This window comes from Pseudorca crassidens, chromosome 8, assembly GCF_039906515.1.
Source record: "Pseudorca crassidens isolate mPseCra1 chromosome 8, mPseCra1.hap1, whole genome shotgun sequence".
In the NCBI taxonomy this organism is placed as follows: Eukaryota; Metazoa; Chordata; class Mammalia; order Artiodactyla; family Delphinidae; genus Pseudorca; species Pseudorca crassidens.
Window position 1 is genome coordinate 88445331 of NC_090303.1, and position 23179 is coordinate 88468509.

Consider the following 23179-nt stretch of genomic DNA (forward strand, 5'->3'; position numbering starts at 1 on the left):
GGGAATCAAGTTTTAGATGAAGAGGTTCATCATAGGGTCCTCCCTGGCAGTCCAGTGGTTAAGACTCCTGCTTCCACTGCAGGAGGCGCAGGTTGGATCCCTGGTCGAGGAACTAGGATCCTGCGTGCCACACAGTGCAGCCAAAAACAAAAAAAAAGAGGTTCATCATAAACTCACTAGGGGAACTCAGTTTTAGGGGGACTTGATTTCACTCCCCTCTGCCACCTTCCTCTCATTTCGCTTCCTATACTGATCCCAGGTCTCGAAAGCAGCATTTCCCTGGGGCCACGGGAGAATAATCATAGGCCCCATCCTGCTTGCTGACAGAGCCCCACTAGACTGTACGTGAAGCACTGTGGAAGTGCATTCGATTTTTGAAAGCCCTGGAAATTATGAGACACTAATTCTGAAGGTAGCAGATGGGAGGAAATGGAATAAGCCCTCTCACTCTTTCCTACCACTTTATTCTACAGTATTTGTGGAAAACTGGGTTCAGGAGTCCAGGCTATTCTTGCTGCTTTTAAAAATAACTTTCAACTTTTCTCATTATAGATCAACATACTTTTTCTGTAAAATCTGTCCCCATCCCACCGTACACCTTCCTTTCTAGTACAGCCTCAGCTCAACCCTGAGGAGTCACTCGTTACCATGAATAAAGATCTGAAGGTCAGCTGTGTGAAAAAGCAGATGAGTGCAAGAAGTCTCAAATTTCACTTTAATTTTGCATAAGGTAGCACAACAGTCGCACTTTGAGCTGTCGACAGAAAATTAATCAGTCGATCTCAGAAAGAAATGGAAAATTTTATTTGAGCCACATTTGAGGATTATACCCCAAGAAGAGCATCTCAGAAAGCTCTGTGAACTGTTACACCCATTAGAAGTCAAGGCACAGTCATATAAGTTTTTTGAGACAGAGGGCTGTACATAAAATGATGTATTATTGACAGTTTACATAATCCAGATCTAAGTGTCATCGTGGTGCGACATGTGACCCCTCACAAGCCCAAGACGGAGTGGTATCTTTTAAGGAGTTGTCTTTTTGATGCTGGGAGAACGTTGCTCTTTATGGTTGAGCAGGTATTCCTGCTTGATGGGGGAGGTCTGGACAATGCATAATGCAGATACACAATGCACAGTGGAGCAGGGGAGGCCAAAGGGCAGAGAATTTTTGTGTTTACATTTTTCTTGTCTTGCCATAAAATACGAATTTTATTTCACAGAGCAGTCATCTGCACCTCCGCTTCTAATTTTTTCCCCCATCTGATGCCCAGGCTAAAATAGTATTCATATATTCTTGCCAGATACGTGTATTTGCATTAGCCCTTTACAGTTTATATAGGGCTGTCACAAGTATGATCAGAATGAGTCTCTTGATTACGAGTAAACATTTTTGTCTCCCCAAGCTTGATTCTGGGTGCAAATTGTTTTCTCATGGCCCAACTCAAGGGTTTTTCTGGAATGATCTGGGGGAGGGAGGTAGGATAGGGATCCGGCTGTTGTTAACCAGCCTGCTGACCTTAGGTATTTAGCCCTTGTGATGCTCGATTGTGAGGACGAAATCAGGTAAACCTTAAAGCATTTGGCATATAGCAAGTGTTAAATAAGTAGTCATTGTTCCCCTTAATAAATACATTAGTATAATCATTAGTGTATCTTTGACTCAATTATATTTCTGTTACTCTGTAATCATACACATAGAATTGTTCCCAATCCTAACCTGTTTTTCTAGTGGAGGTTATTTATTATGAGTTGTCGTAAAGTTTTCTTGAGAATGGGGATGGAGAGAGTTCAAAGGCATTTAGTGCCAAGATGCTGGGGAGTCACAGAACCTACAAAAGTGTAGAACCCTGAGAAATGGCTTTAGTTCATTTCGGGACACTTAATGAAAATGTGAGCTGGCAAAAACGTTTCTGTATCTGGCAGCTTACAGAATCTTTTCTGCAAATGTCACAGAAGACCATGAAACTGCAGCAAATGTCTTGATTAATGGATCAATCTTCACAACAGTATTGGCTGTGGATGTACGTCTTCTGCAGAGTTAAGACAGGGTTCTAGGACTTCCCTGGAGGTGCAGTGGTTACAAATCCGCCTGCCAGTGCAGGCGACACGGGTTCAAGCCCTGGTCCACGAAGATCCCACATGCCGCAGAGCAACTAAGCCCAGTGCGCCACAACTACTGAGCCTGTGCTCTAGAGCCCGTGAGCCACAACTACTGAAGCCCACGTGCCTAGAGCCCGTATTCTGCAACAAGAGAAGCCACTGCAGTGAGAAGCCCACGCAACGCAACGAAGAGTAGCCCCAGCTCGCCACAACTAGAGAAAACCCACGTGCAGCAACAAAGACACAATGCAGCCAAAAATAGATATATTAATTTTAAAAAAATATTTTTTAAAAAAGTCAAGATTCTAGTTCATAAAATTAGCATTTTTATAACAGCTTTATTGAGATAGAATTTACATGCCATAAACATTAACCCTTTTAAAGTGTGAAATTCACTTTTTTTTTATATAGTCATAGATGTATAGCCATCATCCCTAGCTAATTTTAGAACATTTTCATTACCCCAAAAAGAAACCCAGTACCCACAAGCAGTCACTCCCATCCCCCACCCCACCCCTGGCAACCACTGATCTACTTCCTGCCCCTGTGGATTTGCCTAATCTGGATGTACCATATAAATAGAGCATGTGATCTTTTGTGATGAGCTTCTTTTAGTTAGGATGTTTTCAAGGTTCATAAAGTTAGCAGTTGTCTTAATGTTAGCAGTTGTCTTAACAAATCTTAACTATACAGCTTGATTACTTTTTTTTTTTTTTTTTGTGGTATGCGGGCCTCTCACTGCTGTGGCCTCTCCCGTTGCGGAGCACAGGCTCCGGACGCGCAGGCCCAGCGGCCATGGCTCACGGGCCCAGCCACTCCGCGGCATGTGGGATCCTCCCGGACCCGGGCACAAACCCGTGTCCCCTGCATCAGCAGGCGGACTCTCAACCACTGCGCCACCAGGGGAGCTCTTGATTACATTTTACAAAGTGAATACACTCAGATAACCATCACCGAGATAAAAGCAGAGAATATTAGAATCACCCCAGAAGCCTCCTTGTACCCCTTTCTCAGTCACTACCCCCAGGACAGGTATTTCCTGATTTTGGTTGATTTTATTTTTCTGAGTTCGGTTCCCTGCACAGCCGCCATGCAGCCATGTGGGTGTCCCAGCCTCTGCGAACTCTGATTTCAGGACAGACGTTTCCTCAGCACTCAGGGCCTCAGTCACTGCATTCACTACTGTTAGTTCCCATGGGAAGTAAAGCAATACTGAACCTCTCAGGAGCCCCTCGCTGTGCACTCTGTGTCCTCCCGGCTATTCTGGGCCACCTGACCCCAGGCCTCATGCTTCTCCTGTCTTGGTCTCCAGCTTCCCTTCCAAACACCAGCACTCCCTTTAGCACGGGCCATTACAAGGGAGGGGAGAAAAGCACCACCTCTGGGCAGGCACAGTTTGTGACAGACGTTGACCTGCAAAGACAAACCTTTTGAGGGGAGACTCCCATTTACAATGGAGGCAGCCCTCACTCAGCCACTAAACTCACCTGCTGTGTCATCGGCTGGTTTCCATTCTGATCAGAGGGGTATTCCTGTCACAAGACTCTGTGTGTTAGCTTCTCTGCAGAAATTTTAAGAAAATCTTTTATTCCAGAAATTAAGTTTTCATTTTAAATTCACTTTCTGCTCTTTGAAAACTCTAGTTTCTGTGTGGTCCAGAGCTATAGGTTAGCATTAGCATTTAAATAGAAGTATTAAGCATACTCAAAGACCTTTCTCTCAGAACTTGCCCTTTCTGGGAGGTTTTTCAAATGTGATACTTTTTTCTTCCTAAAAAAGGAATGCAAATGCTATATGTATTTTCCCCATCAAAGGCCCTTTTCTTTATATATACACTTAGGAGAAAGGCATTGTTGATCAGTCTTACTATTAGTCTTTTTAATGGAAAGGGTCAGTTTAAAAAAATTGCTATTCCATCCCTCAAGGCCTGATTTTCTCTGCTGACTCTAAGAATGAATTTTCCTATGGTTAATTTTATCCTATTATGTCTCATTTTTCTCCAGACACCCTCTAGGAACTCAAATCCCGATTATAAACTAAGAACCTAGTGCCAGCCAATTCTTGCTATGTAATATGAGGCTCCCTGTACCAGTGTTCCCAGAAGCTCCCCACAACTACAGTAGAGAATCCAAAGGGCCAGGGTCTGAATCTAGGGTCAGTCTCATGGAGAACTTGACCTTCTTCTCAGACCCTCTATTTATCTGCCAACTAAGGTTATCAAGCCTAATGTGTGTGGTTGTCAAGAGATTAAACAACATAGTGACCTTCCTCCTAATTTATGATTTTATATGTAATTGTAAGTGTAAGGCCAACTGGCCCGAGGCAGGGGAACGCAATCAGATTCACAGGTTGCATCAGACTGAAACTCTCCGGACCACCCAGTTCCAGAAACTGACCTGGAGACTTTCCGGACCACCCAGTTCCAGGAACTGACCTGGGGACTCCCCACCCCACCCCCCCCACCCCCCCACCCCCCCCCCGCCCCGGCCCAGCCTTCCCGCCTTTCGAGGGGCGGGACTATCGGTCCCCCAGGATACCCGAAAAGACCACCAAATAAGGAATACCCTGCGCCCTCCCAGATTCACCACACCCCTTTCCCTTCTTCCCCTATAAAATCTTGCCCAACCCTCGCCCAGGCGCGACTTCTCTGGCCCCTTTCTCTCACACCAGTGAACCTCGCCCGGGAGCGCTCTCTAATAAAGCTCACTTGAAGCTTTCCTCTGTTTCGCGGTGCCGTTTGTTAAGATCCGACCTTACAGTAAGTGTCTTAAATCCTCTCTCCCTCACATTGAGCTCCCTCAACCAGACGAGTGGAGGAGTAGGGATAGAAGGTAGCTTCTGGTACAAGGTATCCCTCCTGCTTTCTCCTGTTGTTACTGCCTGTCTTCCCTTTCCTCTCTGCCTCATCTCAGCCCGGCAGTGGGTATTGTAGTAGTTCATGCCAGTCGTGACCTGAACAAAAGCTACTAGAGGTGAGGGCCTGGATTTTCCTATCAAGGTATTGGCGCCCTTCTCTCTCTTTGAGGTTGATTTTGTTCAGCTACAAGCTTGGGAACAGGAGTTGTGAGGAAACCTAGAAGATGGATATGGCCTGATAGAGGAGAATCTGAGCAAACCAAGGAGAAGCTGGGTAGTCCGACAGCCTGAAGGCTCTCTAGCTTCTCCAACTGTCCGTCCTCCACCTACAGAAAGACGTGGAGAGGTCTTTCTAAAACCCAGTTGTCATCATGTCTGACTTCTTCCAAAACTCCTCTCTTCAGATTCCTCCCCATCAACTACAGCTTTGGTTCCCAAATGTCAGCGTGGAAACTGAAGCTAGACCGCTGTTGTCTTCCTTAGGAAAATGAGGAAAATAATGACAGTCTAGTGAGTTTGTGAGTCTCTCATAAAGGAAAACATGTCCCTTTTGTTCTGAGATTCTTTCTTTCCTGCTTGAGGAGTATTAAAATACCTTCTTTTATTGAATCCTGGTAATAATAGATGATAATAGTTTTGTCTTAATAACCTGAGCAAAACAAAAGGCTAACAGCTCTAAAACAGTCACACCCTGCATCCCTTTCTTCGATCCACCCACGAAGTCCAGTCTTTACTGTGACGCACAAGGTCCGCTATCATCTGGTCTAGCTTACCTTGCTAACCTCTCATCCCTCCTTCCCCCTCCACACACCCGTTGCACTCTGGGGAGGGATAAACCATTTGTAGTTCCCCCCAAATACCATATTCTTCCTACCTTCCCACCCACTTCACACATTCTGCCTCCCTTACTTCTAAGAGTTCTTTCCTTCCCTCATGTTTGCCTCCTCGTAACACCTCCTCAAAAAAGCCTTCCCTGACTGATCTAAAAAGTACACAGCCCTTCCTCTCGGTGATCTTAGATTGTCTCGTTTGTACCTGTATTAGAGCTGCTGTCACATTACTGTAAATACGTGGCCAGTGTCACACCAGACTCTGCATCTCCAGAGAGCAAGGACTGTGTTTTACTCTTTTCTGCATCCACAGTGCCTACAATATACTACCTGGTGCATAATTGATGCTTAAATATTTGTTGAGCAAATAAACAAAGAAAGAATTTTGAAAGGTACTGTATAAGCACTGAGGACGCTACAGGGAGTCATAAGACACAGTCTTTGTCATCAAGAAGGCTGCATTCTGGGAGAAGATAATAAATATATATTATGGTACATCCATATAATTGAATCCTCTGCAGCTATTAAGAAGAATGAGGCAGGTTGATATGTACTGAAATGGAACCACATCTAAGGTATATTAAGTGGAAAAAGCAAGTTGTAGAAGAGCATGTAAACACCACTTCTCTTTAAATATGTGTGCTGTGTGTGGGTACATACACACGCGTGCTCACACACACATACGTACACGTGCGTGTGCACTCACACACAACTATGCTTGTATATGTATTGAATATAAAATGTATTTGAAAGGATACCCTGGAAACTTTGTAACAGCAATTGTCTCCAGGAAAGGAAACAGGGTGGATGGCTAAGGGACAGAAGTAGGAGAGAGACTTTGCACTGTATGCTTTTTGTCCCTTTTATTTTGTTTATTTAACAAACGCTTATGTATTATGTGCACTTTACAGATATTAACTAGTTTAATCCTCCTGACAACCCTATGAGGTGGATATTGTCAGTATCCTCATTTCATGGTTGAGGAAACTGAAGCCCAGAGAGGTAACTTTTGCAAGTTCACACAGGTAGTAACTCAATACCCCGATACCTTTTTTAAAAATTACACTTCTAGTTCCAGAAGAATCTTAGTTGCTCTGTTTTGTTTTGTACTTTAAATAAACAGATCCTACTGTGGATGATACATGTTAAATGGGTGACGCATCCGTAAGTAACAGAGAAGGAAGAAATTGCTTAGGATAGCGTCCTTCATAGAGGATAGGGGTTTCAGCAATCTTGAAGGTTAGGCTTTGAATACACAAACCCAGAGCCAAAAAGAACTAAATATGTTCAAGGGGCATTGATAGCTCAGTTTGGCTTCAATAGAAGGTTGATAGAGGAGAAAAGTGGGGGAAAAGGGTGGGATTGGCACCAAATCCAAGGCTTTGGATGTCAGTGTTAGGAGTTCGGACTTTATCCTATTGGCACTAGTGAATACACAAGTTGTTGTTGTTTTAACACAGAATAGCGATCTGATGCACGTAGAACTGGAGAAGATTAACCTAGGAGGACTTAGTGATTGTGAGAGACGCAGGTAGGAGTTTAAATAGTTAAGATCTATGATAATGAGATTGGTAAGAAGAAATGAATATATAAGATGTTGCACTGATAGACCTAGTGATCATCAGGCAAAGAAGTAAAGAGCGAAGACTCAAAAGTGACACTGACATCCAGAGGTTTTGCAAACTATAGTGCTGTGAAGCAAAACTTGCAAGTTAGGGAGGCCACCTGATAAGGGCATCTGATAGAAATGTCTGCAAATCAGTGAAAATGAAGCTTTGATCTATTCAGAGACCAGATCATGAGAGAGAAACCATCTCATATAGAGACTTTTGGAAGCAGAGAGAGAAGAACAAAGAGCAGGGCGAGCCCCTGACTGAGAGGAAGGCCTGCAGTGGGCAGACAGAATAGGAGCCTTTAAAGGGAAGGAAGGAACTCAGGGAGCTGGGGAAGGAGCCTGAACCACGTGGCTCCAGGAACGGTGAGTCCAGGATGGAAACTGTCAAGGGGAAAGACCACTGTGTTTGTCTGCTAGGATGTCATCAGTGACCTTTTTGAATATAGTTTCAGACAAAGTGGAGGCTTTTGAAGGATGGCAAATACAAATGATTTTTTTGAGAAATTTGACAATGAAAGGGAGAATAGAGACGAGATGAGACATAGAGTGGACACAGGATTGCGTGAAGGGCTTAGAGTTTCTTGTTTGGTTTTGTTTTTGTCCAGATATGAGAAACAAGGATATTTGAAGGCAGACATGAAAGAACCTGTGAAAGGGGTAGATACTAGATACAGGAGTTGAAAGCAAAACTCCAGCAGGATCCTAAGGGCAATGGGAGGGATTGGGATTAAAAGCATAAGGCCAATCTTAGAAAGAAAGGGAAAAAAAGGCTAGAAAAGAAACCCCTCTTTTGAGCCAAGAGTCGACAGGAAAAGATTAATAAAAAGTCATTTCAATGTGGAGGATAGGATGCCTCACACAATTATGGTAAAGTAGGTTCCAAAGAGAGAATATATATGTGGCTGGTACAATAAAAGTTGCCTGTGGTTTTTTTGTTGTTGTTTTTGCTTTTTTTTTTTTTTTTACCATTTTTACAGAGCAGGTATTCTACCATGTTGTTTGATTTAATCCTCAAACCTGCCCTGTGATGTTATATTATCTACCCTATTGCATAAATGAAGAAATTGAAGTTCAGACAAGCTAAGAAATTTCTTAGGTCAAACAGGTTAAGTAAATGATACGGGATTCATGTCTAATTCTGCCAGCGAATGAAAGAAGAGTTGGGGAGGATTGCAGATGACTAGCCAAAAACAGATGTCTTCCCTCTGTGCCCTCCCCTTTTTCACCTGCAACCAGTTATCCCAGACATCCACATTGCCCCCTCAGAATTACATCAGAATAATACCCCTTAGCCTGTTACACAGAGAACCTGTGTTATTCATAGTTCCTCCCTTCCCAAGGTCAAAGGATCATTGACTGCTTTTTTATCTTGGGGTCTATCACTTAATGAAATTTACTGACTGTTGGCTCTCTCATTCATTCTTTCCTTTTCATTTATTCACCACTCACTAGATGCCCAGGGGGTTAACAGTGAATGGTACAGAATCCAACCCTGCCCTCAGAGAGCCTGCATTCTAGGATGGGAGGCAGACATTAATTTATGTAATAAATGCTTACATAACATTTACTCTGTTCCAGCCACTGTTCTTCATTATTTGATCCTTGTAACAACCTCATGTACTTTTTCCTTTCTCAGATGAAGAAAATAAGGCACAGAGAGTTTAATAAATTGCCCAAGAACACACAAATAGTAAGAGGCGGAACTGAGATTCAAACCCAGGCCCCTGACTCCTGAGTCCATGATCTTAACCACTGTATTATGCTGTGTCTCTAATTGTGTTTGTGTGTTTATATGCACATAGTTTTTTAAATATACCACATATATGTTAAAAATATATTTTGGAAATATCTCTATCTTCTGATGGGGATGAAGGCTAAAAAGAAAAGAAGCTAAGCAAAAGGACAAAGCTTGATGAGGATGGGCCAGGCATCACTTTACCTAAGGTGGTCAGGGAAAACCTCACTTACCGATAAGCTGACATTTGAGCAAAAATTGGACTGAATCTCTTCTAATCTTCTATTTTCCTCCAGTCTTCTGTCCCTTTAATCCCATTTGATACTCTTTTCTGATTTATTTCAAGTGGATTATAGTATAAAGCAACACAGAACTAGGAAGCACAACAAAGGCAGGGATTATCATCACCTTCTTGCCCTATAACGGGTACTTTTTTAATAGTAAGTAAAAAAAATGCCCTGGTTCAAGGCCCTTACCCCCCCGCACACCCTCATGGACCATTTTTACCAGTCCTGTTCTAAAGTTTCTCCCAACTATTGAATATAGGAGATCATAATTTCTTCCAGACATATTCACTTGGGTTTTTCTAAGATAAATCTCCTTTCGTTATCAGCTGCCCATAATTCTAAATTCTCTGGTGTCCTTTACATTATTTCTATTACTTTGTTGCTGTTCCCGGCCTTTCCCCACTTAGTAACATTTGACCTTTTCAGCACTCTTTGTAGTTCTTGCACATTAATTAAAGTATTAGGTGAGATCACTGTTATACAGCAGTGTCCTTAGCATTCAGTAGATGCTTTCTCCTCTGAATTTGATTTGCCTTCATTGTTATCCTTTGTTTGTTTTGCAGTCTGTGTCCTATCAGGAGTAGCCATTCAGAATAAATTCATTTTGCTAGTTACAGTTTTTTAGAGGCACTGTATAAAATGGTTCACTGACATCCAAATATATACCAGCCACAGTGGTCTTTACATCCACCAAATTCATATTGCTATCCAAAGCTATCCATCATGTTTGTCAGAGTATTTGGGTCTTTAATTAAACCCTGCTGGTGATGGTACATATTTCCATTAGCTCCTTCTGATTTAGTCTATTATTTTTCTAATTGACATCCGTTCTGAGTCACATGTCTGTGAATCTCAGGTGGCCCATTTTGTAGCTTTGGTTTGTTTAGCTTTTCTCCCTTTCATAAATAACCTAAGGGTTTAGTAAATACCCCCTCGAGTGTTTGCCGTTGGGACCTACTGATTGGCATATGCTCATATTTTCAAATAATCCCCTGATTTTTTGGTCCCTCTGCCAAAACCGTTTTCCCTTCTGGCCCTTCAGTCCTAAAAGATACAGTCTTTTGTCTTGGCAAAGTAGAGAAATTTCCTGTAACAAAAGTGAGCAGCATAGTAGGGTCTCTGCCTAGGACCAAAGGGTAAGGAGTCAGGGTTTGAGTAACTCAGCGGACTGCTGGCTGAATAGCAATCTTTGCATCTTAAGCCCCCAGCAGGGATAATGGCTTGCAGTGAACTGTCCATTCAGCTTCACTGAGTTTTTGTCTTTGACACACTGGTGAGGTAGCTGGCTAGGGTCAGAGTCAGTAGCTAAAGAATACAACTAACTGGCACTTACCAGAATCAATCCATCATCCTGGCCTCATCGGCTTAATAGTCTAATGGGCATGTTCTCCCATCAGACCAGACAGTCCATGCCTATCCTCACTGACCCTTCTCCCCAACCACTACAGGTAGAGAAGAATCTCCATCTTATAAATACAGTAACCCAGCACCTGTTACCGCTTCACTTCTCCATCACTTGAAGCAGAAACCTTGGTTTCTGTACCTTGTCTAGGGCCCTTCAGCTCTTCTTTCTCATGTACCGAAAGAGAGTAGCACAATTAGCAGGCAGGCTGGCTAGCAAGCCCAGGACTTATTTTACTTTAAATTAAAACATTTGCCTGGTGTCTTAGAGACCTTTGATCTGGGCCTGGATTGGATTTTTTTTTTTTTTTTAAGTATAGATTAAAAAAAAAAAAAGCTTCTTGAAATCAAGGACTATACCTTTGTATATTATATTAGCATTTAAAATGTTATTAGAGCTTCCTAAGCATTAGTAATAATAATACTGGGTTTTCCTTTGAAGAGATCCTTTGCATTATTTATTGAAAAGTTGATCATTCCATTTCATTACTTAAAACTGAGAAAACCATAGGGCCTTTGAATTATTTTTATTCAGCATATCTCAGCAGTTATTTCCCGGATTGTTAGTCTGAGAAATATAGATAATATCCAATACAAGGGCCTTGTGCTAATTGGTAAACAGTTTGTAGTGTTGAGGCCACCAAAGTGCATAATACCATGTCCTTTTATCCACCTATGATATTAGATAAATTATTATTTTAATTGAGAAGACTCTAAAGTGATATTCAATAAATTATATTTTTTTAATGGAAAAGACTCTCTTAAGTGATATTCAGCACAGCATAGCTCTCCTTAACCTGGACTCACCTTTTGATAATCAAAAGAGCATTTACAGGAGTATGAGACAAACACAATTATGAAAGTAAAATGAAGGACGTAAATAAAAAAGTCACAGAACAGGAGGATAATTCTATTCACTCTTTCATATTTCATTATTTGATAACATCAGAAGATGACTTCATCAGAATTGCTTTGGCAAGTGCAAACAAAAATGTGCCCGATCACTATTTATTAAAACCTTCAAAATGGGAGGAGTTGAGCAGACTTCTTAATGGACTGAATAATTATTCATACAAATGGGGTTTGACCAAAGGCAGTGCCAGACCAAAGAGACACAGTTTTAATTGTACTGAATTTAAAATGCAGCTCTTCCTCTAGCCCTGTTTTAGAAAACTTAATTTAAAAAATTATCTGATGTAGCAGAGAGTGACATGTGAATCCTTAAGTTGTTGAGGAGAAAATTCTAACCACAGATATTTATAAATTCAGAATGTGTTCCAAAGTTGGGGAGCAGAATTTCCAGCGAAGGGAACAAAAAGACATTTTCTTCCCATATCAGCAAGTGTAACTGAGCTGGGGAGAGGGTCATCATCACAAAAGGTCTGGTTCTCAGAGGAATTCCTTTGAGTGGTTTTATTTTCTGAAGAGAAATAAAGCAAGGCTCTGGCCACTGCTATCAAAAATATCAGGGTCCGGGGCTTCCCTGGTGGCGCAGTGGTTGAGAGTCTGCCTACCGATGCAGGGGACACGGGTTCGTGTCCCGGTCCAGGAAGATCCCACAAGCCGCGGAGCGGCTGGGCCCGTGAGCCATGGCCGCTGGGCCTGCGCGTCCGGAGCCTGTGCTCCGCAACAGGAGAGGCCACAACAGTGAGAGGCCTGCGTACCGCCAAAAAAAAAAAAAAATCAGGGTCCGTTACTGAGAGGAATGAAGGCAGCTGACTTTAAATTTTAACATCTCCCCTGGAGAGCCACTGCCACCCCGCCCCTAGTCCTGCTGAAGCACGGCGGTTTAAGCATGGGTGCCATTGATGGAGGCAGTGGTGTGTGTGCCTCATTATACAGAGAAAATGTAGGTAGACGACCCATCAAAGAAGCCTCTGCAAGCCTGACAGCAGCAGACTCCCGGGCTCTCTTTACCTCTTGAATGGGTTTCTGCTGCCACCAGCTGAGGGAATTTATGCACTGTTGTTTTCTAAAGACCATTCTTTACCTCTCTTCACCCCTCTTTACCTTGGCCTTCTTTACCTCTCTTCAGACTGTCCTGGTGAGAACAAAAGACCTGCACAACTTCTTGTAAGGAGTGTTAATAACTATCCCCATATAGAATACGAATCTAATTCTGCCACTGATGCTCTGAAAATTATTTAGCTTTTCTCTACCTTAGTTTTCTCATTCCTGAAATGGAAATAACTTCAACTCTTTCAAATTAGAATTTTCAATCATGTCTGTAATAAACTCTAAGCTCTTTTAAGGGGAAGACAAATGAGAGCAATTATGTTATATTTTTTAATAAACTAATTTATTCTTCTGACACACAGAATTACCATCCATTTATCACTGGTCTGGAAAGTACATCTGAGCTAAGTTTACACTTGTTCAGAATGTTTTCGAATCAATCACTACTGCATCTTGCTTCCCATAGCTTAGGGAAAGTCAGCATCAACTAATTCTGCTAGAAGCCCGTGATTTTAAAGGACTAAGCAGAGGATGCTGTAAAGGTTTTAATGCCAGTGCTAAAATAGCATCTGCTGTAACCTCTGTTTTTCACGTGGGGGGAGGCAGAGGTTCGAAAAGCTGACAGCAATTGTCCAAGGTCACACAGCTAGTTAGGGAGGAATGAAAGACTTAACCAGAATCTGAGCTTAGCTGATCTCTTGAGTATTTACTTCTCTCAGTCCTTCTGCTGTAACTACCTCTCAGTTATTCATGGGATGATTATCTGGTTTATGGGTTATTCAGTTCCTTTCTTTTCTCTTTCCATCTCCCTGCTTATTACCATGTATACCATTGAGTGAGTAGAGAAAACAGGAGTTGAATGTTTTATCTGACAATTTTGTGACCCATCAACTCCTGGGTTTTTATTAAATTGCTCATAATGTTGCAACTATTGGCTAAAAAGAATTTGGGGGGCTACAGTCGATGCTAAGTTATATTCACGTAAATTTTTCTTCCTTTGAAACTTACATTTTAAGTCAGCTTCAGAGCCTAATTCTCTTATTGACATTAATACTATCGTTATCTCGGGAAGGACTAGATGAGAAAGTCTTCACAGTGAAATGACTTAATTATCCCCCTTCCTCGAGGAAGTAATGAATCAGAAAGGCAGCCAACTTTTGGAAAGAAAGGGCACCTTGTCCATTACCAGATTGGAGGGGCAAAAAGGGAGAAGTAGAGAGAGGTGACAGAATGAAAAAGCCAAAAGTCTTTCCTGTAACTCTTTTTTTTGTTGTTTTTTTTTTTTTTTTGCAGTAAGCGGGCCTCTCACTGTTGTGGCCTCTCCCGTTGCGGAGCACAGGCTCCGGACGCGCAGGCTCAGCGGCCATGGCTCACGGGCCCAGCCGCTCCGTGGCATGTGGGATCCTCCCGACACGGGGCACAAACCCGTGTCCCCTGCATCGGCAGGCGGACCCTCAACCACTGCACCACCAGGGAAGCCCTGCTGTAACTCTTGAATGCTGAATATACAACATGATTTCATTATTTGGTTTAGAGCAGTGAATTCTCAGATCAAATCCAGTGTTATTCAAATATTACTGTGAATTGTATAAATGAATTTTGAATTGCCACAATAGTAGTTTGTTCCATTACAATGGAAGGCAGAGTTGAATGTGAATTTTATTTAATTCATATTTCCTAAATCCTGACTAAAAATGAATTAGCTAGACAAGTATCCTTTGTAATTAGTACTTCCGCTTTTTACAGGTTCAAATATTTCTGTATTACAGTGACTTTAGAGCAAGTATAGGGTTCAGAGTCCTTCATTTTGAAGCCTTGAACAAATGACTCACACTCTCTAAAACTCAGTTTGCTTATCTGTAAAATGTAGGTGATCTCAGAAGCTACTTCAAAGGGTTGAATACGTTAATGCATCTAAAAGTTCAACATTACTGTTAACTATTACTACGATCAAGACGAATTCTAAAACCCAGCCTGTGACATAGCTGTATATCTGTGGAAAATGTAGTTTCCATTTGGGGATCTAGGAATCTGAACACCATCCAGTAGAGGGGGGCAGATGGAGGAGCTGTGAACAGTCCCCCAGTCAGTGAACAGTCCCCCAGTCAGTGCCTTCCTTTCATCCCCACACGCAGACTTTATGCGCCTCCTACAGGTATAGGAATGAGGCGTGCCTGGCTTGGGAATAACTGGTCTTATTAGGGCTTTCTTCCCTCACTTGACAAAGAAGAGAACTGAATCTGTTTCCAGTAGCTTTTAGAGATACAGTGATAACTTTGAGTATGGCAAAGTGGGAGGGAGAACCAGGGATGAGAGACTAGAGCACTCCTTGCTTCGTACCTGTAAAAATTTATGAAGCGCTCTGAAATAGAAGTAAGAAAAACACTAATACGCAGAAGATACAAAGATATCGACAATTTGCTTATACATGTGTGCATACCCATGTACGTTAAAAACTGATACGTAGATAAAAAATTGTTCAACCTCATATAAATTAAAAGAATGTGAGGGGGGCCTTCCCTGGTGGTGCAGTGGTTAAGAATCTTCCTGCCAGTGCAGGGGACATGGGTTCAATCCCTGGTCTGGGAAGATCCCACATGCCGTGGAACAACTAAGCCCGTGCGCCACAACTACTGAGCCTGCGTGCCACAACTGCTGAAGCCCACATGCCTAGAGCCGGTGCTCCGCAACAAGAGAAGCCATTGCAATGAGAAGCCTGCGCACCACAACAAAGAGTAGCCCCCGCTCGCCGCAACTAGAGAAAGCCCGCACGCAGCAACGAAGACCCGATACAGCCAAAAATTAATTAATTTAAAAAAAAGAATATGAGGGGCTAGGTGCTGTCATATGCTGTTGGTATGAAGATAAATTGATACAAGTTTTTTAGAAAGCAATTTGGTGGCATTGCCGAAGTCCTAGAACATATACTTATCTTTTGACTAATTCTGCTTTGGAAATCTGTCCTCAGGAAAGCAAGTTTTTTAAATTGGAAACAACCGAAGTGTCCAATAGTGTGTCAGCCGAAATATTTCAACTATAAGAAAGAAATTGGTAGGCTACTACATGTGGGGGAAAAAATCTAGAAGGAAATGCCAAAATGTGGTATGTCTTTATGGTGGAATGATATGAGTAATTTTTTTTCCGCTTAATCTTTCTGTATAGTCTGTATATCTTATATGACACGTGTCTTAATTTTCCAATCACAGAAAAACAAAATAAACTTTATTTTTACGCTTTAAAAAGAAGATCTGCCCAACTTATCAAAATGTCCTTCGTATCCTTACTGGTATGAATGTTTTCAGATAGAATCACTGGGGAGAAAAAGTTGCAGTGCAATACCATTGAAGTAAAATAAGAAGATAAAAACACAAGGAAGAACAGTCTGTGGATAAAGGAAACATGAGGAAGATATGAGAAAATTATCTGTTTGGACCCGAACAAAATTTAAACGTTGTCGTGTTATAGACTGTGAGACCAGTCTATGTGACATCACTTTTCTATCTCTGCACTCCCCTCCCTCTCCACTTTGGGAACTCTGCCCAAAGGCCCACAGCAAAGGGAGAGAGAAACCACAGGGAAGAACCACCTCCTCACAGAAATTTCCATCCCTAAGGGGGACATGGATCTCTGGTTTCTGGAATGGGATATTTGGTCCACGTCTAGCAACTGGACCCTGAATATCACAGGCTATGAAGAAACTTGCTCTACAAGTCATGAGCCAAAAAAGGCTTAAATCAAATATGTGTTCACTGGTCCCATCCAGGCAGCTAAGTCAAGTGCTATCTCATATAAAATGTGGTGCCCTGGAAGCCATGGCTGCTCTTCTAATGTGTGATGATAAAGATCAAGCTTTCATTTCCCTGGGACCTGATAAATTATTTATTCCAGTTGGGTTACATGTTCATTTCAGTGTGTCAGTGTTTAAATTATTTATTCCAGTTGGGTTACATGTTCATTTCAGCGTGTCAGTGTTTACCATGGAAGCTCATTCTAATTGTGTAGTTTGAGGCATTTTCCTAAATATTTTCTCCTTAGAGCACCTTGTAGCACCCTTTCTCCACCTCCAAGTACAACTGTTGCTATGCTGATTTAGTATAGTCTTTGCTCCTAGGTACTCTTCTGAAAGATGAATGAATTGCATTCTGTCTTAAATATCTATGTTTCTTTATGATCTAATATATCATCATGGTTATGGGGATTTTTTTCCCCTAACTATAGAAAATACACCATCAGTTACCTGTCAATTTTGTTTAATAACTCAGCTTTGCAATTCTGGGGCACTGTTCATCTGAGGCTCTTGAGGACTCTTTTAGTCTCTCAGTCCACTTCAGAGTGTCATCCTGGGATTTATAAAGGTCTTCATTGCACAGAGGATATTGAAACATTAAGGACTTAAGTGGCGTGCCCTTTATCACTTATCACGCTGCAGGCTCCAGGTCTAGAAATCCAGGCATCTTTGTTTTGGTGTCTGCTCCCAGCATGGAACAGCGGTCTCTGTAGAAAACCAGCCAGTATCCCTGGAAACAATTCATCAGATTTTTCAAAAGAAATCCAATTTCGTTTGGTCTAATGGGTTCAGCGTTACTTCTTAAAATGAATGATGAAAATATCAACATCATAATACAAAGAAACCCAATTCTTTTGGTTTAATCTCAGCGAAAAGCATCACAACCCCACTTACTGCTTCTGTCTTCTTCCCTAATGCTTTTAGATCCTTGGCTCAAGCAGATGGGAATGGGTCTGTAACTATTCCCCCATCAAACAAACTCTGGCTCAGAGTCCTGGCTGGTTCCAAACCTTTGCAAATCACAGTATCTGGGGATGGGGCCTCAGGAATCTGTACTTTTCATAAGTTCCCAGTAACTCTAGTTAGAGAATCACCATTCTGGAACTGCAGCTATCAAGTCCTTTCTAGCTTTGAAAGAACCATGAGCCCCCAGTTCTCTCTCATTCCATGTGACAATTCTAGATTCAAACATGTATTTTTCTTGAACAGTGTTTTGAACATTTGTTTAGTAGTTTCCTAAATGGACAGCTGTCTCCCTCAACTGTGCATCTAAGGTAAGAGGAATCAGAGGATGTAGGGCCTCGTTTCTGAAAACTGGGGCTGGTATGGGGGAGGAAGCCAAGGTGTGCCAGGGGACATGTGAAGCCATGGATTAAATGTGATGCACTCTCCTACAGCAGCAAGTTTTTCCTACAAATAGTATTTTTTTAATTCCAGCAGAGGTATTGTGGAGGAGGAATAGTTCACATGAGTTTTATGCTAACATGAAGCTTCAAAACAATTCTTGACTGTAGCTAATGTTGGGCTTCAAGACCTCTGGAAGTCAGAGTTCATTCACTTATTCTTTCAGAAGTACCTCTGTCTATGTTCAAAGTTACCGTTGACCAGTGATTCCTAAATACGTGGTCCCATGAGGTTAGAGTGAACACTCGTTTGAAACCACTACAGAAGACTAGCCCCAAGAAGACCGTTTACACAAGGATGTTGAGCTATTTGCTGCCAGGAGTAACTCAAAAACTCTCCAATTTAAGACGAGCACCTGCTATTCCTGCCACCATTTAGGAAGTAGTCATAAAAGAGCATTATTTCCCCCATTTAAAAAGAGTGTTAGGGATTCCCTGGTGGCGCAGTGGTTGAGAGTCCGCCTGCCGATGCAGGGGACACGGGTCCGTGCCCCGGTCCGGGAAGATCCCACATGCCGCGGAGCGGCTGGGCCCGTGAGCCATGGCCACTGAGCCTGCGCGTCCAGAGCCTGTGCTCCGCAACGGGAGAGGCCACAACAGTGAGAGGCCCACGTACCGCAAAAAAAAAAAAAAAAAAAAAAGAGTGTTAATTGGAAAAGGCGGCTTAGCAAAGCAGGAAAATGAACTAGCCACGTGAAAAGATGACAGCGCTCTTGCCACTTTCCCATTTGTAGCAGCAGTTTATAAAGTATTCTTGAAATGACCAAGCTCCCAGAATGTATTCCTTACCATAAAGATGGCTTAGTTCTCCCATAGGATAGTCTTTTTTTCAGGATGTTCCTGATGAAGAAGAAATCCAACATCCCAAGGCTCCAAGTCCAATAGTACAAGATTTTGGGGCAAGTGATCCTGAAAGGTCCCTTCACCCGCCCCCCCAAGTTGCCTTGGGCAAACTGCCTTGTTCTGTCCCCTCAATCCTGGAAGAGCCACCTTTTCTGTGGGGATGAGAAGAGGAAGTAAACTGTCCCTGGGGAGGCTCCTCTGTCCTTTGGCTATGATAGCATCACTGGCTCAGAGCCTGCACTGAACTCTACCTCCCGGGGCATTTGTAGTACCTGGGCAAGTCATAGCCTCAGAGCCCAGTAGACTTGGTGAGGACTGTAGTGGCATCATGTTGGTGTTAAGACTGGCAAGTGGCAGCCCTCTCCGTCCTTCGCTCCCAGCTTCATGTTTTCTCTGCACTGCACGTTCACTCTAATGCCTGCTTCCCTTACATTAGAAGGCACTACTCTTCTCTCCATCACCTGGGCCAATGGCTTTGAGCCAAATGGCTCTCAAGGCCCTTCCTTTTTGCTAGAATTATACCTGGTCCCCTCCCAGACCATCCTACATACTGCTGTCACATTAACCTTCCGGAAGCACAACTTGGAATGGTGCCTCTGTTCTCAGCAGAACTTGGGGCCCCAGATGGGAGGTGCTTTCTTGACTTATCTAGACCTAAAGTGCTTTATTGACTTAACTATCCTGATGTTGTTAGACTCTCTACCTCTGTCCTTCACTGCCTTTTGCCCTGACTCTCTGCTATTCAGCTGCACTCCCCGGGCTAACCAGATTACTCTTCCCTGTCTTTGCTCATCTCTTTTCTTTTCCTTTAATCTAGAATTTCCTTCCTGGAAGCCCTGCCTGACAGTATCCTACACCATTTGAAGTCTTCCTTGATCCTTCCCCTCCCTTCAACATGGTGTGATTCCTCCTTCCTCTGCTGGAAATTCATACCATTGATACCTCACTCCGGGCACTTGGAACATTCTTGTCTTTGTCTGTGAAGAAGAGTGTTGGACTTAAGAGTCAGAAGCCTGGGTTCATTCTGTCACAGCCACAAATGTCTTTGTGACACTGGGCAAGTCCTATAACTTCCCTGGGCTTCAGTTTTCTTATCTGAGAAAAGGGAGTAATAGCTCCCTAGGTGTAGTGAGGGTTACATGACACAGTACATGGAAATTAACTTTGCTAGCAGTTTTCTGTGCTTTTCATTACCTTTCCCTACTTGTCTCTGAGCTATCTGAGGAAAGGGGCTGTGTCTTGCTCATCATTATATGCTACTATTACTATTAATACATTATTATAAATATATTTCCAGTAATAATAGTTAATGTTTATGGAGCAGGTAGAATTGTGTCAGGCACCATTCTAAGTACTTTATATGGATTAACTAATTCTCCCAACAACCTAAGAGGTACTGTAACTTCAGAGATACTATTATTATCCCACTTTATGGAGAAAACCATATATTTCACAGAGCCTCCAATGAATGAGTCAATGAATGAGGGATTGAATGGGACAGAAACTACTAGCAATGCCTGCCAGATGGTTATTTCTCTCTCTTGCTTCTGTACGCCAACTTCTCTTTCTTTTGATCTCCTGAGGCAAATGCAAAATTAGGAGAAAGTCTTGCGTGAACTGAGACCTTGATGACAGGTGTCCCTGGGTCTTTATTTAGACTTCTCATGAAGTGAGCTCCAAGAGGATGGAGATCATGTCTGTCTTGTTCTCCGTTACATTCATATGGCTCAGAACAATGTCTAGTGATCAATAAATGTTTATTGAATAGATAAACTAAGTAGTTTATAAATAGCACATTCATTACCACTGAAACCACATAGATTGCTGACCACGGAGCCAGTGAGCAGTGTTGTGTCTTGCTTTCTCAGGCAGTACTACGAGATGCTGTACAACACGGCCGATGAACTCCTGAACCTGGTAGTGGACCAGGGCGTGAAGTACACAGAGCTGGAGTACATCCACGCCCTGACGTTGCTGCACCGCAGCCAGACGGGGGTGGGAGACCAGACCACCCAGAACATGCGGCTGCAGCGGCTCAAGGAGATCATCTGCGAGCAGGCGGCCATCAAGCAAGCCACCAAGGATAAGAAAATAACTACGGTGTAATGGGTACACCATGGGAGGGGGCGGGGGACTGCTCATTTTGTTTCCTTGGTCATACTCCTTTCTTTGGTATGTTATTTTGTATATTCCGAGCTGACTTAGTTTCCTCTACACTGATGCTTGAGTGGAGAGAAGTTGTAAGGGTTCTTTTCTCTTTGGTTTTGGTTTTTCATATAAACTGTAAAGGGACTTCGCAGTACAGAATGTTTGGATTGAACATTTACTTTGATGCAGTCAATTCCAAAGGGCCTAGGGTGGGATGGGGTGGAAGGTTGTGTCGAATTGAACTCTGCAAAACAATGAATGCATGAATGACTAATACCCAGCAATCTTTGGTAAGTAGATTGTTCCTAAGTTCTAGTCCCTCCCTAAAATCACTTAATAGGGTTCTATTACATAAACAGTAGGATTTTTACTGTCTTGACCTTGTCAGTTTACAGTTCAATAAGTGTATGTGCATTGCTTTCTGTCTCTATTGCCAATGGCTTCTCAGCTGCCTGCAGTTTTCAACAAGTTTCCCTGACCGAAACAGGACCTCTTCAGGGATTGGGAGAAAAAATCCTTTTATCTCAATCCTTGGGAGAGTTTTGTATGCAGTAGCCTGGACCCAGGTGATAGGTTGGTTTGATGCCTTTTTTTTTTTTTTTCTGCTGTATCAAAACCAAGCACCATCAAATTAATGACGAAAATGAAAGAAGGAAAGGCGATTCAACCCTCTTCTTGATTTTTCTCCTCTGTTCTCCAAGAGAAAGTGATGGTTAGAGAATTTTTTTATCTTACTTGAAACATTGTCTGGGTGTGAATGATTCTTCAATGCTTACTCTCCTTGGGAGCCCCTAGGTCTTTCTCATCTTAGAAAGTAGCCCAGACCTGCCAGCTGAGTGAAAGGAAGCCGGAACAGCTGTGACGTTCCTCCTCTGTGCACCCACCAGCTGAGGCTGCCCTCGGCTGGTGTGGGAGCTCGCTGCTCCTGGCACACTCGCCTTCCCCACTGTCCCCATATCTCCAAGCTCTCTTCCTGCCTATGGCTCATATATCACAGAAGAAAGCAATGTCCTGACTGGGACACAACTTGAAAACACGTGGAAAGGAGAGTGGAAAGAACTTGGACCACATGAGGTCATGCCTTATGCCCTGATGGTTCAGAATTTTACACCTGTTTGTACAACTTAGGTCTTGTTGGGAAAAGCAGAAAATTAAAAAATGGTTTGAGAAGCTTAAATGTTGAGTATTGTTTTTCTTGTATTTATTCAGCAAACATTCCCTGAGAGCCTAACATGTACCAAATGCTGCTGGGCAGGGGGGCAGATCGTCAGTAATGAGGACACCCTTATTACCTACCTCTAAGACGGGATGGGAACCGGACTCTAACCAAAATCGTAAGAGATGTGCACTTGGGGCTGGGTTAGAAATCAGGGCAGTGGGGCATCTGTGAAGGGAACTCAACAGGCAGCTGGAAGATGGTCTTCCAGGAGATTCTGGAAGGAATGTTGTAAATCTGTGTACCTTCAGATGCCCAACTGGGGAGAAGTTGAATCTATATGGGAGATGACCATGGAAAAATGTACTGCCCCTAAACAGCATCACTGGAAGTAGTCTCCCCGAGAAGTGCAGGTGGGAAGAGGGAGACGAGGGGAGATCAGAGCTGATCACTGTGGTTTGCAAGCCTCCCCTTAGTGGCCGTGGCCTGCCCACAGAGCTCCTGTGCCTTTTCTTCCCCTTCCTGTCCACTCTAGACAAAGAACCTTGGAGTGGTGATAGGGAGGCCAGAAGAGCCAGGGTGGGATGAGGGAGTACTTAGGATCATTTGATTGGATGTGGGAAGGGACATGGGTTTGGACAGAGTAGAATGCCAAACACGCTGAGAACCGGCAGACAAATGGCCACATGAGCTGCTTCGGGGGAGCGCTTAGAAAAGTGAAATCCGTGCTTTGCTTACAACGATGATAAGATTGAAAAAGGTCAATTCTGCACAGAAAAAGCGATCTAGGGTTCTTTGTCCCGAATTTCTATGCAAGATGGTGCATCAGTCATTATTCTTCGACAGGTCAAGGATAGCCAGTGACACACTCGGTGGATGGTCACGTGGATGCCATGGAGATGGCACAGCTGCCTCAAGACCTACCCCCTTCTGGGACACAGTGAAGAGTTCTACTTGTTGTGGTCCTACTTTGGGAATGTTTTGTGAGACTGCTTTTGTGCCGTTCACAGCCATGACCGGACATCACTAAAGAGAGCCAGGGTCTGCCAAGGGCGGGGTCCA

The 23179-nt window shown here is 43.0% G+C and overlaps 1 protein-coding gene across 2 annotated transcripts in view; it reads left to right on the forward strand.

The window, feature by feature from the left end:
- EXOC4 (exocyst complex component 4) overlaps nucleotides 1-22138 on the forward strand; it is an 804198-nt gene extending 782060 nt beyond the window's left edge. For both annotated transcript variants that reach the window (XM_067747055.1, XM_067747056.1), the window contains exon 18: nucleotides 20682-22138. In XM_067747055.1, the coding sequence (XP_067603156.1) occupies nucleotides 20682-20919 (238 nt within the window). In that variant the 3' untranslated portion in view covers nucleotides 20920-22138. The remainder of the gene's footprint in view (nucleotides 1-20681) is intronic.
- Nucleotides 22139-23179: the final 1041 nt, after the last annotated feature.